The sequence below is a fragment of the Lacerta agilis genome, chromosome 2 (assembly GCF_009819535.1).
Source record: "Lacerta agilis isolate rLacAgi1 chromosome 2, rLacAgi1.pri, whole genome shotgun sequence".
In the NCBI taxonomy this organism is placed as follows: Eukaryota; Metazoa; Chordata; class Lepidosauria; order Squamata; family Lacertidae; genus Lacerta; species Lacerta agilis.
In genome coordinates this window covers 68,758,977-68,777,236 of record NC_046313.1, presented here as the reverse complement: position 1 = coordinate 68,777,236, position 18,260 = coordinate 68,758,977, and the positions used below count along the sequence as shown (strand labels likewise).

The window sequence follows — 18,260 nt, the reverse complement described above, 5'->3', positions numbered from 1 at the left end:
AGATGATAGACATGTTGTTAGCAACTAGCTGTGGTCTAAACCACTGAACCTCTTGAGCTTGCCAATTGGAAGGCCGGTGGTTCGAATCCGCGCAAAGGAGTGAGCTCCCGTTGCTCTGTCCCAGCTTCTGCCAACCTAGCACTTCAAAAGCATGCCAGTGCACTCTGGTTTCCGTTATGGTGTTCCGTTGCACCAGAAACGGTTTAGTCATTCTGGTCACATTCTGAGTCATCATCCAAGCACTGAAGAAAGAAGGTCAAAGCCATTTCCCCTTCTTTATGGAGTGTGATATCAAAGGTGCATGCAGAGGGATGCCTTTACAGCCCCAGAAATGCATGTGCATAATAATGGATAAAGCAGCTGGAAAAACCCTGTAGGACTGATGTACATGAGTACATCTTGGATATCAGGCCAGAGCTTGCACCCAATAAACTCTAGTATTCTCCCTTAGGAATTGCATCAGGAAGCAGGAAAGGAGTTGTTTCACCTGTGCTTTGAACCTATCCAAAAGTCTAGTGGGGGGGAGGGGAAGAGCTATAAGTGTGAACTAACAAAGTCATAGCATGAGTCTTGCATCTATCACCTTGACCATGACTCTAGCAATTGCTAATGCATGATGGAGATGCTTTTCTGTGATACTTTGAGCCCTTCTCAGTGCCTGCCTATATGCCCTGATTTCTTGGCTGTGAAATGCCAAAAAACTCAGCTGCCCTCAGGTGTGTTTCCTGATTGTTCATAGAAAGCTCTGAAATCCTCTGCTGCAGAAGAATGTGTGATCTTCGAAGAATGAATATGAGAGGATGACTAGAATGATGATGATTGGTGGGGCTCACACCTCTTTTTCATCTTGCCAACCTGTGCTCAAAAACTGCCTTCCCCGCCTCAGCTCTGACTGCAGCTCTCTAGGAAATTCTCCACTTGATTTTCTCTCCTTGAGTGCTGTTAATAGAGGCATGTTGGAGGGGAGAGAGTTTTAAAAAAAAAAATGAAAGAAAGAAAGAACAGGCTGGCAGCGACAAGTAACCAAGTGCCTGTTCTTTTGCACATTCCTTAAATCCTGGCCCCAGCTGATTAATCACAGAGTCAGGCTGCTCTGAGCTTATCACTTTCCTTAATAGCTGAATAATTTAAAACCTCTGTTTGCTGGCGTCTTAATTGCTTTTGCATTAGACACGAAGGCCACCATGAATGCAGAATGGGACCAACCCCAGTAGGGTCTCTCCCCCCCCCCCTTCATTCAATGTCTCTTTGGAACTGGCTTAGAGGGGAGAAACTGGGATGTGGTTCCTAAAGGGGATGCAGGCAATTTATTTCCCATCTGCTGTGGGTGGCCAGAGGGACAAATGCACTTCATGGTGCAATGACTCTTATACTTCAGAAGGCTTTGATATTCTTCATGCCTGGAATATAATTTTCATCCAGTCGGGGGTGGGTGGGTGTTTTACTTGTGGATTTGTGGAGTGGCTTCTCATGGGCAGGGTATGACAGTGTGCATATCTGCAAGGTGCTAAGGGACAAACCAAAGTTAATCTTCAGTCTCAGTAGTACAATTGAGTTCATATTCCTAATAAGTGGTGCGAGTGGCATGAGGAGTTCATCATTCCGTTTGCTTATCTGTGTGTATCACATGCTACAAAAGAAGGCAAAAAAAAACCTGCCACTGATTTAATTGTGTATACACTACTAGGACTGGGTTTGTCTCCATTTTGAAGAAGAAATGACAAAATATTATCAATTTAGTCTTATTCTAGTCCTATTTGGGGTCAGCAAACTTTTTCAGCAGGGGGCCGGATCATTGTCCCTCAGACCTTGTGGGGAGCCGGACTATATTTTGAAGGGGGGGTGAACAAATTCCTATGCCCCACAAATAACCCAGAGATGCATTTTAAATAAAAGGACACATTCTAATCATGTAAAAACACACTGATTCCTGGACCGTCCGCAGACTGGATTTAGAAGGTGATTGGACCGGATCCAACCCCCGGCCTTAGTTTGCCTACCCATGATTTACACCACCTGTGACGCATTAAAATCAACACCCAAGTATCAGCTAGTTCCCAGTACTACAGATAAATACATTTGATGGTGTTTGGTGATGTAGAGACATTAATAGGTGTTACCCATGAAGTTATTAACATGGCTGATCTTCCTACTAGTGGAGTTGTAGCACTGGTAGTAATGGCAAGGTGTAGTCCTGAATACACTTGATGCAATTCCTGTGCAGCTGCTTCTTGTGAAGAGACTGTTGACAGTTAGCCCAACAATCAGGGATAATGAGCATTGTCAATCATAATTCTTCAACTGGAATTATCAACAACTCAGCAAATTATTAACATCTCAACAACTCCATCAATTGGGCTGTGTAGAAAGAAGTCCCACGCCTCTGTGGCCATACAGCTTTGTGGAAGCATCTTGTGAGTTTTTTTTCTTTCTAAATTACAGAAAAGGGATACACCTGCCCTTTGGTGTCCAAATTCTAGACGCACTAATCTTGTTTTCTTTTTGTTTCTTGCAGCCACAGTAATCCTTAATGAACTTAACTGGACTGACGCCTTGGAGGATGTATTTGTTGAAAACCGTAAAGAAGATCCATCTCTGCTATGGCAAGTCTTTGGGAGTGCCACAGGCGTGACTCGCTTCTACCCAGGTTTGTGCCATTCTAAAGTGAAAGAGGGGGAAACCTACTGATGTGGGCCTGAGCAATGACACCATAATTATACATGTAAGGGTGGGAAATGTGTATGGTGTAGTTGGAGTAGAGGAAGTGGGGGGGGACAGCTTTTCCCATTGTGTCTTTGTCCTTGAATTTTAGTCCTGTTTGGATTTCACTGTTGGGTTCAGTGCTAACAGAACATGTACCAGGAACTGCTTAGGATGGAGGATACACATCCATTCCTTTCCTGTCTTCCCATTCCATCCAGGATTTCACAATATGGGCCAATGGCTAGATGTGATTAGTGTGATTTGTGGACCACAATCCTCTGCCCCTACATCTGCATTTACCCCTCCCCTCAATAACATCCATATGAATTCATCCTCACTGGCCTGTAGTATTGTTTATTGTTGCCAAATAACAGCAGGGACGGAATTTGGTATTTTTCCATAATACGCAGGGGTGGAGGAAGGGGGTGGGGTAAGCCCCGGGTGTCGGCACTGAGGGGAGTGACAAAATGCCGGGCGGCACTCACCATGGGGCCTGCAGCGTGCCTGAGCTACACGCCACTCCTGGGAGAGACACAGTGGCTTGGGCATGCACAGGCTCCACACTGCCCAAATGGTCCGCCCACTGCCACCCCCTCCCCCAGCTGTAGGGTGGCTAAGTGGGAAGAGGCAGGCAGACTCCAGAAGCCCTGCAGGGCACTCCGCCCCTATGAGAGGCTCTCCCTGCCCCTGGGTGCGCCGCCCCAGGCACCCAAGCAGCTTCCTCCGCCACTGATAATATGGCACCCTGTGCAAGGCCAGATTTTGGCTCCCTGAAATGGATCTTCTCGATTATGGATCTTCTCAATTTTGTGTCCCCTCAGCTCAGTGCCCTATGCAAAGGAACCACATGTATCAGCCTAAATTAGCCACTGATAACACTTTTTGCATAAGTAGCTCTATTGCCCTTGACTTGTAGCAGGTGGGCTTCCACATGTACCCTTTGCTGCCTTCCTTCCCCACTGTTTGTATTTCCCTGTAGCATCAGCTGTGCTACTTCTGATGTTACTTCTAATTGTCTCTTCTAATTGCAGCCACTCCTTGGAGGATGCCCAATAAGATTGACCTGTATGATGTCCGACGAAGACCTTGGTAAGTGAAGCGTAAAAGAGTTGCACTGAAGTAGGTGGATCCTGGGTTGCATACCACAGGAACAATAGCCTCAGAGTTAGTAATGGGGGGCTCTCATTTAAAATGTAGAGTTAAGCACACCTAAGCACATTCAACTAACTTTTACTCACCGTAGTCCCATTAAAATTTATGATCGTAACTAATTTAGGTCCATTAATTGTAAAGGGTTTACTCTGAGCCAGTGTGGTGTAGTGGTTAAGAGCGGTAGACTCGCAATCTGGTGAACCATGTTCGCGTCTCCACTCCTCCACATGCAGCTGCTGGGTGACCTTGGGCTAGTCACACTTCTCTGAAGTCTCTCAGTCTCACTGACCTCACAGAGTGTTTGTTGTGGTGGAGGAAGGGAAAGGAGAATGTTAGCCGCTTTGAGACTCCATCGGGTAGTGATAAAGTGGGATATCAGATCCAAACTCCTCCTCCTCCTCCTCCTCCTCCTCCTCCTCCTTACACTTGCACCTGTTCTTCCACCTCTTACTCTGGTGCTAGCTGATCTTTAAAAGTGCTTTGCTCTAGCAAACTGTATTCAGGGTTATGTCTTAACCAAAGTGGAACAGATGAGCCACCACAACTCGTGTCAGCAGAGCAGTGCATGCACATGCACACATGATACCTGCTGAATTGCATCTCTCAGCCTGTTCACTTGGTCCAAGAGACCATCTATGGAAAAAGGTGGCAGTGTGTAGAACCAAATGATGAAAATGTTTTGGAAGGCCTGTAAACGCCATCTAGGTAGTCAAGATAACCCTGAGACTAATTTTTTGTTGCTGCAAGAATGACCTCACATACTTTGATATATTGCTTTGGTATATGCTGATTGGCTTGCTTTCATTGTATATTTTTCTGTGGGTTTGGGATGCATAGGTAGTTAGGAGAGGGGCAGCTTCTCATACTGGCTGACTGTCAGCTACTTCCTTTTCTGGGAGATGGATGGGAGTTGGAAAGGGCTCTATATACAAGTAATGCGTAAATGCTTTCCTGCGTGTGGGAAAGTCATGAGAACTACTTGCTGCTTCGGCATCCATCCTGAGTCTATAAAGGCAGCAGGGCGCTGCAGGTAAGTTTACACATTTCTTTAATAAAGCACTAGAACTGGCATTTTTGACATGTTTCTTTGGTATCCCTGCATCAGACCAGTTGCGCAGGCCCTCCTTTGGGCCTGCAGATCAAGACAGGCAAGCAGCCATTCCTGCGAAAACCAAGAATCGCCACCCCCCCCAGCCCCACCCCCAGGTACCAGCTCTGGAGGAATGGCTCAGAAGGCTGACACAGATGCTCCCCAGCAAAGGCAACCTCCTCACTCTGCCTAATGGTAGGGCTGAATAGCATAGTATTCATCCATAGTTGTGATACTGGATGAACAGCTTCTAGGAGAAGCAATAGACTCACAGTGGAGAGAAGGCTTTGTCATGGAAGGACATCTTCTTCTCACTGGGCAAAAAACGTGTAAGCAGAGCTGAGAGGAAATGCTGCCTGCAAAGAACTAGAAATGCTGGAAGCGCTCGGAGGGAGGGAAGGCTGAAACACACAGCGCCTCGTGGCACAGATGCAGGTGATCACTCTGCTTTGTGAAATGCGAAAACAGCAAGGAACGGAGGGGGGAAAGCCACACAAAAAAAGTAATGCGCCCACCCAAAGCTAGTGCTGTTATTGCCTGTGCAATTACTGTGTTAAAGGTGATTGCCTGCGTGTTGCAGACAGCTATTTGAGGCAATGTAATTCCCCCACTACCCCCCAACCCACACATTCCATTTCCCGGCAACAACGTTAAGTGCTAGAAAAGTGCAGCGTCTTCCTCACAATAAAAGTGCTACCTGGAGTGAATGGATCTACATCCCCTTCTACAAGGGAGCATCAAGTGTGCATTTATTCGTTGTGCAAATAAACGAGCATCTGAACAGGCCTTTGGAGCAGCTGTCTCAGAAAAGGGCCAGACCCTGTTGGCTCTGGGTGGCATCTGGGTGGCAGATTATCCCATACTTGTTGGTTAAATGGCGGAGACCAGGTACGAGCACAGAACTTCAGTCCCGTGTGGTGGCTTTTAGAAGTGTGCTTGCAGGACGTGGCGGCACATAGCCTCAGTGTTCTGCTTAGCAAAAGGCATTGGGGGTGGGGAAGGGATAACTCTTGAGTGCCTTCAAGTTTGTCTTCAACCTTTCTGCCCCTGTAAATTGTCTCAGCTACCAGAAACTAGCAGAGCGTTCTGAGTAATGAAATGTAAATGAGCACAGTATGTTCAGCACTGCCACTACGAGAGGTCTATTAAACTGGAGCGGGATTTACCCAGACCATGGGTGCATGGAGCCATCCAGCAGGCTCTCCCGTTCCCTCCCATCTCCGATATCTTCTCTGTGTCTCTGCTCCCTCCTTCCCTCAACTAGTCTGTATGAAATTCCAGGTCTGTGAGCAGCCAGCTCTGTCCAATTTTCATTTCACACATCGTTGCCATTGGAAAATGGATACAATAACACAGGCAGAGGCATCCAAGCTGCGGCTCTCATCAGCTTCCTCCCACCCCACCCCCTCCCTTTGTATATCTTTGGAGAGGAGAGGCAGAGGGGGTTAGATAGATAGATTATAACCTTAGATACAGATAAATGGGGCAGGGTTCTTCCGCCCTCCCCACTGAAGTTGCAATTGTAAATTTAGCCCTTATTCACAGACAGCTTTAGGTAGGGCTCTCATCTTCTGTAAAGGGGAGGGAGTAGAGAGAGAAATGGAAAAGGAAAAACAAATAACTCTCAAGGAGCAGAGCCAGAAGGACAGGAAGATAAATGTGGCACACGGCGACAGACTACATTTAAGTGAAAGCTGCAAGCGTCAATTTAGCCACACACCAAGTTAAGCATGATTGAATCAGTTACGATTAGCCCAGGTAAAAGGCACTAGCTTGGCAGCACTAATTACGCCTGTGCAAGTGCAGGGTGCTTAGGATTTAATTTTCCTCCCTTTTTTTTTTTTTTTTTGGAGCTCTTGTATATGAACAGAACAGGTATAGCTTCACTTGATACAGAATATTCATGTGTGCACACACCCATAACATACACCGGGGGCGGGGGTAGAAATTACGGCGCCTTTGTTTTGTAGCATGCTACTTTTAGATTTTAGGTAAACATTGTTTTTATTTTACATTGATTTTGCCCGTGTCCTAGACGGGTCTTTCTCTCTCTTTTTTCCTGTGGGGTGAATGACATTCCTTTTGTTGCCAGCATTTTCTCTCGCCCAACAGGCTGCTCAAACAAGTTCAAACAAGTATTTACCAGCCATGCAGAGACAGTGGGGTGGGAATGGGGGATCTTGAGCGGGAAGCCCTGGCTGGGCAACAAAGAGAGAGAAAATATCTGAGTCGGAGGCAGTTTTCTTTTTTCCCTTTAGCCTTCATATGCATAAACAGCAGCAGCTCCTTTCAAGTCTGTCCTTTAAACTTCAGGTCCCCGCTTATCGGGAGACAGACAAAGCACAGTCGCCACAGGGCTGCCTGCAGGCTGGATAAGGCACTCTCTGTGTGCAATGTGGGTCTGATCTTTTCCATTCTGCACATGCATTAAAGCAACTGCATGGTGGTAGAGTTGAAAGCACAGGCACCTGGCAGAGAGGTCTCAAGAAGGGACTTATTTTGGTTCTTCTGCACATCACCTATGAAGAAAATGTTTTCTTTTAGCAGGTGGATCTGTGCACCTGCCACTCAAAAGAGATGGATCTGAGTTTTTGAAACAGCTTCAATTTAAGCTCGAATGAAAGCTATGGAGAGGGCCTTCTTGGTGCCTGCTCCCAGATTGTGGAACTCCTTCTCACAGGAGGCTAGGCTGCCCCCCTCTCTGCTTTCCCTTTCCCAGCAGGCAAATAACTTTCTGTAGACAGACCTTTGGCCTCTAACTGGTTGTTGTGGCAGAATATTTTTAGGGGTTGTTGTTGTTGTTTTCCTCTTGCTATGCTTTTAAATGTTTTGGTGTTTTGATTCAGTGCTGTTTTAGAGATGGTAACTTGTTTGCTTGTTTGTTTGTTTGTTTGTTTGTTTGTTTGTTTGTTTGTTTAACAAATATAACTAATTGGTGTAGGTTTTAAAAAACTGTATCTGAAGAAGTGTGCATGCACACAAAAGCTCATACCAAGAACAAACTTAGTTGGTCTCTAAGGTGCTACTGGAAGGAATTTTTTATTTTATTTTGTTTTGTATCTGCTTTTTGTTCATGTTGCGAGCCTCCATGAGTCCTGCACTGGGATGTAAATAAATAAATGAAGCCCCCAAGTTCTTGGACCTGTCCCAGCACTGCAGGCCTTGACTAGCCATAAATATCTTCAGTCTTGAGCATAAATTTCTCATAACCACTCTACATAAGGAAATGTGGGTTAGGCCCTATTACATGGATGGGAAACCCATGGCCTTCCCAGATGCTGTTAGACACCAACTCCCATCCACCCCAGCCAGCCAGCAAAGCCAGTGATGATGTGAGCTGTAGTCCAGCAACAGCTGGAGGGCCACAGGTTCTCCATCTGTGCTATATGGGGTAGGCTGTCACCTTCCACCTGTGGTTATATAATTTGTTGGAAGCCACCCAGAATGGCTGGGGCAGTTCAGTCAGATGGGAGGCATATAAATAAGTAGTAGTAGTAGTAGTAGTAGTAGTATCTTGTGCGCGTGAACATGCAATTTGTCTGCATTTGTGTTTATATTTGCTTGGAAGACAAATGACCCCAGAAGATCTATAGGCAGCCACATGAATGGCGCACTTGGCATATGCCACACATTGTAAAGCACTAAACTAGATGCTTCCTCTTCTCTAAAAAGTGAAAACCACTTTTTAAAAAAAAAATCTTCCTTCTTTTAAGAGCACACTAAAGAAATTGCCTTTTCTGAGAAACTGCTGCCTAGGAGCCATAAATAAATACCTCCCCGGTTTACCTTTCACTGTGGTCTGTTTCATTTTATGTGCCGTTCTAACAGAAAGACATCTAATGCAGTTATTTGTGGAGCGGCGGCTTCCTGCAGATTTTGTTAAAGAACCTTGACAAAGATGGCATATTGCAGCCTCTGTTCTGAAGGCCTCCACTCCGGCACAGTGCAACACAGATATTTTAAGCCAAGGCTAGCTTTATCAACACCATCCTTGGAGGTGCTGCAAAACAGGTTTTAGGAGACAGCAGATCATTCTCTCTGCCACATCCTATTGCTCAGCTTCTCTAGGGGAGGGGGTGTACTTAGTTATTGGTTGCAGGAAAATATAAGTATGGGGCTGAGGTGATTATTTGGCTTTGAGACCGAGTATAATATGGCTTGGTTCATATTTATTATGAAGCGCAGGCTATTCTCATGGGATCTCTGGCAACCTGAACCTGTGTGGAAAACCAAGGAAGCGCTCTTAGGGCCTCTTTTCTACTGAGCATGTAATGGGATGTGTTAATGGGAATTGTTGCATGAACAATGTGTGAATGGACCAAGAGTGTGTGAACTGTGTGTGTGAGAGAGAGGGGGGGGGTTGTGTAAATGGAGTTGTCTTGAGTGGAGAGAGTATGTGAGATGATACATACGTTCACAAATAATAGGCACCAGCAATAACTGTAAACAGAACACAATTATTCAACTGTTTATTTTCACTGTATATTCACTTGTCTTACAATCTCAGACATCAGCTGACCAAACGGGCAATTTTACTTTAAGCCATGCTGTGTCACCTCCTTGACAAATAGCATTGAGTGCTTGCAGTGATTGGACTTCCTTTGTCAGAAAATTAATGACTCTGCCACTCTGGTTAATTGTTGATGAGTGTTCCACATTAATTATTAACTTTCCTCAAGTTATTAGGGATAGAGCAGAGAGAAGACTGACAGGCCTTGCATTCCATTATGATACTAAGGCCTTCATTGAAGTACAGGAATCTCGGTGGACGGGGATTAGCTGGGCCATAAGAGCAAAAGGGACAGTGACAAACTAGCAGCAGCCAGCTGCCACCCTGCCCCTAACCTCATTCTCTGCTCCTGTTTCAAGTGGTGGTGGTGTTGTTCAGTCGTTCAGTCGTGTCCAACTCTAAATGACCCCATGGACCCGAGCATGCCAGGCATGCTTATCTTTCACTGCCTCCCACAGTTTGGCCAAACTCATGCTAGTCGCTTCGAGAACACTGTCCAACCATCTCATCCTCTGTCATCCCCTTCTCCTTGTGCCCTCCATCTTTCCCAACATCAGGGTCTTTTCTAGGGAGTCTTCTCTTCAAGTGGTGTTAGTTATTAATAATCAGGTTTCTCTCCCTGCCTGCTGTCCTAACCTCCTTACCTTATATCCCTGCATTGCATGGGGTTGGACTAGATGATCTTTACAGACCCTTCCAACTCTAAAATTCTACAATTCTGTGATACACCACCAGCCCCAGAGGTTGGGCCCCCTTTTGTTCTGTGCAATCTTTGGCCAACCATGAACACTCTCTACACATTCTGGTGTTAGCCTACTGTGTGACTTATTTACAGTCTTAAGTGTTTTAAGCAGAAATATTTCTAGTGCATTGTATGTTTTCACACCAGTGACGCTGGGATAACAGCAAGGAGAAGTCACACAACATCAGAATTATGGATTTGATAGAGTGCAAAATGACCTGGATCTGTGTCTAATGGAAATGGGATTGGCTCAGTCACATGAAACTGAATTAAGGTCTGATCTGATGTGGACAACCTTAATTCCTTTGCGCTGTTTTATGGAGGTTCTCTGTGGTAAATAAGACAGAAATAACTTCCTCTTCCCCTGAAGCATAATATACACACACAGGGGAACATAATCCAGTATTTCTGTTCCTGTTTAAACTACATTTATTTTTCATCTGGTTTTATCTTCCCCAGATACAACAGAAGAGCCAATTCTGCTAACTCAAGAATCAACCTAATGTTACAGTGCAGGTCAGAGTTAGATTACAGCAGTACCAGAAACAGAGTTGCTCTCTCCAAACCAGACTTGCTGTGCTGGTATCCTTACTTCCATCTCTAATCTGGGCAGGAGGACATTTGGTGTCAGTGCTGTGTCTGTCCGTTATAATAATTTAGGAGCATCCTTTTTATACAAAATTATAAACATAGCTTTGAACTCCTGGTTTCAGCTGTTGCCATAGTTCTTTTTCTTGCTTAAATTCAACAGACAGGACAAATTATTTCTCCAGATCAAACATTTCCTAGAGCATTCGCGTGATGAAGGAGTTGCTTGCTGCCACCCCCCTCCCTTCATCTTCTTTAAGCAGTATGAGCCAGGCCTCCACACAAACTGCCTGATCATGCCGAAGCCCCGCTAATGTAATTTCTCTCCCTCAGAAAAATGAAGGAAAGAAATCATGCAAAGGTGGTGCGGGGTTTCCATGCAATCATGGGGTTTCCATGCATGAAGGCCATACATTGTCTCAGGGGTGCTATTCTCCTACCATGAAAGCAGCCCAGGTTACATACGTCCTTTGGGGGCTACGTCAAAAACCTCAGGCTGCGTTTGCTTCTATGATTCCAGATGAACTCCCACATGCTCTGTGACACTGCAGTCTGGTCCCAGAAGGGAACAAACACAGGGAAGGCATGGTGAGGAGGTCTGTTTCATATAACACTGTGCATGAAGAGAGTGCAATGTGTTTCTTTGCCGCACATGAGGCATAAAGCCCCGCATCGCACCGAAAGAAAATATAATCACTCCCCAATTAGATAACATTAGTAATTGGGATTAGCAATCAAAGGCTGTCCATTTGCAAGCAATTCCCAGTAATGCTGAGTAATTGACAGTAATTAAGCACTAATTAATTCATGCTGGGACTGATCCTGTTTGAGCCAGCCAGTGCCACCAAATCTCCCTCTAGCTTCTTTGAAGGAGGGAATCAGGTTCCGTGTAGACATCGGAGGAAACATCAGCCAGTTACGTCTCAAGCTTTACTTATAATTTAACAGCGTAATGAATTTTTAACACAGCTAAGTGGAGTTTTCCTTGCCCTAACCCTCCTCTAATGGACTCATATTGGATAAGAAGTAAACGAGGTAATTTTAATCTGTTTTAAGTACAGTCATACCTCAGGTTATGTTTGCTTCATGTTACGTTTTTTCAGGTTGCGTCCCGTGGGAACCCAGAAGTACCACAAAGGGTTACTTCCGGGTTTCGCCGCTCGCGCATGCACAGTAGCACCAAAATACCTGCGTACCTGCGCAGATACGGCTCTTCAGGTTGCGGGCTTTTCACGTTGCGAACGGGCCTCCGGAATGGATCCCGTTCACAACCAGAGGTACCACTGTATTTTAACTTTTGTATGTTTTAAAGGAGGTTTGTAATTTTTTCTTGATTTCGTTGTCTTTTTGTAAACCGCTTTGAGATTTTCTACAGTCAAGCAGTATAGAAATGTTATGAAATTAATAAATGAACTATTGATCGTCAGTGCTCAGGCAACTGTAGTTCTTAGGAAATAAATAACACATAGTAATAGTCAGCAGTAAGCACTGCAAGGGTGGATACCACCTGTCAAAACTACTCTTCTCCCTTGCTCCTAGCATTTCTGAACATGCATGACACTGGCACTCTTCCAAATATTAGGAGGAAGTCCATTTCTCCTTTTTCTCCCTCTTTGCAAAGATGAAGACATGTGGAAATGTGCCCCTGTGTGTGTCACCAATGCTCAGCATGTGGTCACAAAGATGCACATCTTCATAAGGTGGCACCACTCTAAAGAAAGACTCTTCAGCTCAGGTGTGGCAACTCACCCACCTGCCCTGTTGGCAGTATGGGATTAGCCAGTCACTCCATTAGAAGCTGAGAAGATTTGGGAGGGGGAGGGAGTTTCTAAGAATTGGCTATAAAATAGCCTTGTTCTCACCTTGTCCGTATTATATGAATGGTGTGAATAAAGTTTATTTGATTTAATTGACTATACCTGTGGCCATAGCTGTCAGGTGTTGAAATTACCTAAGTTGGTAAGTTAGGCTACTGTCAGGCTTTGGGAAATTGGCCTCCTCTCCCATGGCAGGAAACAAAGGATCAAATCAAAGTAACATCTTACCAGTTAGAATCTTTAATAATCACAGTGAGAGAACAAAGAACACATCTCCTAGAATGATGGTGCTCCCAATTAAGGGTAACTCCCCGCTCCGTCCCTATTAATCTATGTCACTCCTACATTTTGTAATCTGAGTTTGTAACCTCTGCACTTTCTGTTCTGACACTTTCTGAGCTCTCCATAACTTTGGAGGGGGGGGTGAATACTATCCAGAGACTGTGAATTTGTTAACTCTCTCTCTTCTAGTATTTCTTCTGCTAGCTGTTCCCTTTCCAGTATTTCTGAACTATGCCCTTCTGCAAATCACTATTCCAAATCTATACTGTCCTCCTGCTCCTCCACATGCAGCTGCTGGGTGACCTTGGGCTAGTCACACTTCTCTCAGCCTCACTCACCTCACAGAGTGTTTGTTGTGGGGGAAGAAAGGAAAGGAGATTGTTAGCCACTTTGAGACTCCTTAGGGTAGCGATAAAGCAGGATATCTAATCCAAACTCCTCCTCCTCCTCCTCCTCCTCCTCCTCCTCCTCCTCCTCCTCCTTGGAAGATTCAGGATCAGGATCAAGAGGAGGGGGTGGCTCCCACCATTCTTCCTCAGTGCAGCCCTCCTCAGCATGGTCCCTGACAGCTAGCCTGGTGAGTACCCTGAGATGTCCAGTGAATGGAGAGAATGATGTTCCAACCTACCTCTCATTGCTGCCAATGGGCTCAGCCACACTTCCCATGCCTAAAAAGCACAGCTCCAAGCGGTTTTTCACTTGACGTGCACTTTCTAGGTATGGGTCTGGGTGGTTTTCCCTTTGCCCCACACCTTTCCCAGGGAAAACCTACTCTTTAGTGCTAAATTGGAGCAAACGTCAATCTGGATAAAACCTAAATTGCCAGTTGCTCCAACTGACAGCTAAAGAGAGAATATTTAAGTATTGCTAGTATCTAGTGGTACCAGCCAAACGATATTTTTTCCCCATATGGCAAATAGTAGATTCAGGGATGATTTAGATCAGAAAACTGACTCTTGCTCCCCCAGTGCAGCTTCCCTGATCAACTCAGCCTCCCACCAGTTGCTTTAGACTAAGGAAGAAACACTGGAGATCTTACAGATTGCCCAATCCCTTGTCTAGTCTGACACTCAGTGTAGCTTTGAGTATGTTCCACATATTTTAGGAGGAATTCAACTAGCGAGTCTTATCAATGGAAGCCCAGCAGAATGACTTCCGCTTGCATGATGCTGCTTTCCTCCCCCCCCTCCCCCCCACAGACACCCCAAACTGGCTAAGCATCAAGTCAGGAGAACCCCTGAAACAGTACTGGGGGCAAGGAGAGTGGGGACCATTCCATCTAGAAAGCTGAAATGCTTGTCCTGATGGAATGATAGTCTTAGTGTGACGTCAAAATCCTCCCTTGGACTTTCTGTGCACACAGTGCTTTGTGCATGTTGTGTGCCATTTCTGGCTAGGTTTTTTTCTCCGTCTCCATGCATTTCTGCACTCTGGTGGAGAGTGCTCTAATGGAAGGTAACTCAGCTTGGCAGGCAAGCAGAACTACTGTATGCTTCTCGGTCCATGAGCAACTTTCCAGAGGGTGTCTTCTGTCACGTAAAAACGAAGAAGCTGTAAAAAGAGGGATGAGCTGAGTGTAAGAGCGAACCAGAGAGTGTGAAAAAGAATACACATTCTTGGACTGTCAGTTACTTGTGAGCATCAAAAGGAAAAATGCGTCCCCTAGAGCCACCGTTCCTGATTGTCACCCCACTCCACTGAATTTGCACACATTCACCCCTTATTACCCTGAGGAAGTGGTTAAGCTGGGGAGCATGTTACGGGATTCAGCTGAAAGAAAATCTACCAGACAGGCTACAACGTGTGTGGAAACTGGAGCAGCCTTTTAAATGGAGCTCAGTAGAATGATAGTCCCACGTTGTTCTTTGGAGCAGAAATCAGGCCACATTGTTAGCATGTGGAAAAGATATACCCGGTACCGTATACTGTACTAATAACTTGGCTAACAGGTGGCCATACTGCTGGATTCTCCTCTTCCTACTTCCTATTAATCTTCCCAATCCCATCCACCTTTATTGGTTCGTTAGGGCCTGCTCATGGTGTTCCATTATTATACTAACTCTTCTTACTATCACCCAGTCATGGCTCTAGTTTTGAGGTGGCCCTCAGCAAAGTGCCTTCAGGTGGGTGCCCAGTCGGGTGGCAGCAGTGAGAGAGATCCATTTTTGAAAAACTTGAGTGTGAGGTTATGCTGGAAAAACATGGTAAAATTGAATAGTGAGGGAGTGAGGATCAAGAACTATATTATCTGAGTAAGCTGGTCCCCCTATAGTTAATTTCCCTATAGTTAAAAATAATAGTTAGTTTTTATTTTGTTCACGGCATTTCACAACAGAGCTGTTCACAATACATTGTCCTCACTACAGAAATACACACACACACCCCACAAGACCCCAGGTAAGTTCCTAAATAGTTTACATTTTTATTTATAGATAAAGCCCAGAACATGTGTGTGCATGTGTGCACAGGGCTCCCATTCACACAACAGCTTTTTCCACATAGTTTGCCATCATAGACAGCTTAGGCAAGGGGTTCCCAACCTTTTTATGGCCCAGTGGACATGGATAGAAATCTAAGAAACTAGGTTGGGGACCACCCATTTCACAGTAGAAAAACTGTTGATGCTCAGAACCACACCACCACACCCCTAAAAAACAGGGCAAACACCTACAAACACAAACACCAAACACACACACACACACACACACACAAAAGAAACCCAACTGAAACACAGCAGGCAACACTTTGTCACCAACATTGAAAGACCATGTTGAGTGCCAAAGGGTTAATGCCATGGTACCCTCTGGGGACCCCAGGGTTAGACTGAGAAACTAATTACTGGTGTAAAGTGGATCAATGAGACTCTTGGTGGAATGAGAGATTGAACTCAGTTCTCTCATGTTTGTATGTGTATTCATTTCCATATTTTCATATCACATAACAAAATGGAAAAAAGGTCAAAACAAACAAGGAAAAACCATAACGTATAGCCAGATTTAATGTGCACTGTTTTTAAAATGGATGTCATTTAAAAAGATTTTATTTACTGTTCACAAAGGAAGGTGCCGTTTTCTCCTACCAATCGCTAAAAATATCCTAATCAGGTTTGGCCTTTGAAACCATCGGGGGGGGGGGCAGAATCATAACATATACGCCTGTGTCAGCACAATCACCGCTACTAAAATGGGATTGTGATTATGGAAGAGTTTTGCATTTAGAACTCGTTAAGCTGACACAGTGTTGAGTGGCAGTCAGGTCACTATCAGAGTCTTTGGAGAGCTGTGCCAAAAATACCCTCTCACTTTCATAGGCCCAGGTGCAGGTCACTAAAGGTGGGGCAGGGAAAGCATTTTCTGTATTTTTCAGAGGGGGCAGGAGGAAACTATGAAATTTTCAGAAAGGTGAAGTGCTTCACTTGAAAAGTGACAACCAGAGGTTTCCCCTCTTCTTTCTTTCTTTCTTTCTTTCTTTCTTTCTTTCTCTCTCTTTCTTTTTTTACTTTTGCGTTTCCTTTTTTGCTGTAGCAGAATTTGCAGTACTGTTTCCCACAATACTTCCTCTGAATGGTGTTACGTCATGACCGAATGCCATTTTGGTACATTGTTTGAGGGGAGAAGATGTTTCCCCTTCGACACCGCACCAAGAATGACACTACATTGCAACACTGGGGTTTATTTATGTAATTACTAATTTGAAACAGCTCTTCAGTCATTGCCATAGCAGGTTACAATTTAAAACAAATATGTCATGCAGTACTCAAGGACAGATAGTTTCGACCATCCAGCTAAAATAAACATGAACACCAGACCCTCCAAGTGACCCTGTTTTCCAGGGACTGTCCCTGATTTGATATTTTTCTGCCTCCAAAAAGTACTTTCCCACCCCACCAACACCAATTCACCTCTCACGACCCCCCCTCAAAGTTCCACAAAGAAAAGCTTTTGAGGAATACTTTGGCTCAATCTCCACTTTCCCTTCTTCTCCTTTGCTTGCTTTATCTGGTTCATATATGTTCTTTATTTTTGTGTGCCTGTAATTATGAAAACATTGGCTATCACAATATCCACTTACATTAACCATATTGAATACTCTGCTCTCGTAGCTCATGCCTCACCCTGCTCTAGAAGTTTGTGGTCAGAATACATTGCTTTTCCGTGTCTCTCTCTCTCTCTCTCTCTCTGCTCAAATTCTGGGGATAAAGCTTGGGGACCATTAATGAAATCCCCAAGGCCCACCTCTGATTCAGCCAAATCTTCTGCCTCATGTGCCTGTGGCTATATATGCTAGCAGGCTGAAATGGACAGAACTGGTTCTGAAGCACTCTTTGCTTCAGAACCAGTTGAATGGGCCTTGAATGGGCTTCTCTTCAGCCAGAAGAATGACCACAGAACAACACTCTTCTTCTAACTGGTGCCTTGTATTTAGAATGTAAGAAGACCCCTGCTGGATCCAGCCAATGGCCCAGCATCCTGTTCTCACGGTGGCCAACTAGCTGTCTCTGGGAAACCCTCAAACAGAAACTGGACACAAGAGCCCTCTCCCCTCCTGTGGTTTCCAGCAACTGGTACTGTATTCAGAACCATGCTGCCTCTGACAGTAAATGCAGACCTTCGTAGCCTCTAATAACCTCATTCTCCTCTTTGCCTATTCCTATTTTAAAGGCACCCATGTTGGTGGCTATCATGATGCATTGTGGAGTGAATTCCATAGTTTAATTATGCACTTCATGGAAGGGTACTTCATGCTAGAACATGCCTGCATACTTTGTTCCCCACCAAACTGAACACAGCTGGCCATCTATGTACGGCAATGAAGAAGAAGAGTTTGGATTTGATATCCCGCTCTTCACTACCCGAAGGAGTCTCAAAGCGGCTAACATTCTCCTTTCCCTTCCTCCCCCACAACAAACACTCTGTGAGGTGAGTGGGGCTGAGAGACTTCAGAGAAGTGTGACTAGCCCAAGGTCACCCAGCAGCTGCATGTGGAGGAGTGGAGACGCGAACCCGGTTCCCCAGATAACGAGTCTACCGCTCTTAACCACTACACCACACTGGCACCGGAGACTTAGTAAACCTTCTGTTTTTGATGCTTGATTGTAGGTACAAAAGGGTGGGTGGGCTGCCATGCACCCAGCAGGCCATAATATATTGTTCATGAGCTGCATTTAGCTTGGCAGGTCACAAGTTGTGCAAGCCTGATTAGAATCAGTGCAGCATACTTCATTCTGATTTCAATCGTCAGGATGAAGTTCTGGAAGTACTAGGATGATGAACCCAATATCCATTTCTGCATAATTTGCTCACATGCTGTATGCTGGGCTTAATGGGTGTGCCATGTTACAGATTGACCTTGTTGAAGCAAAATGCTTCTCCTCCC

At 45.0% G+C, this 18,260-nt stretch overlaps 1 protein-coding gene across 3 annotated transcripts in view; it reads left to right on the top strand.

Annotated features, from left to right (window-relative positions):
* Positions 1-18,260, top strand: part of CACNA2D2 (calcium voltage-gated channel auxiliary subunit alpha2delta 2) — a 523,930-nt gene that overhangs the window by 404,506 nt on the left and 101,164 nt on the right. For all 3 annotated transcript variants that reach the window (XM_033140620.1, XM_033140619.1, XM_033140617.1), the window contains exons 7-8: positions 2,516-2,647; positions 3,735-3,792. In XM_033140620.1, coding sequence (XP_032996511.1) covers positions 2,516-2,647; positions 3,735-3,792 — 190 coding nt within the window. The remainder of the gene's footprint in view (positions 1-2,515; positions 2,648-3,734; positions 3,793-18,260) is intronic.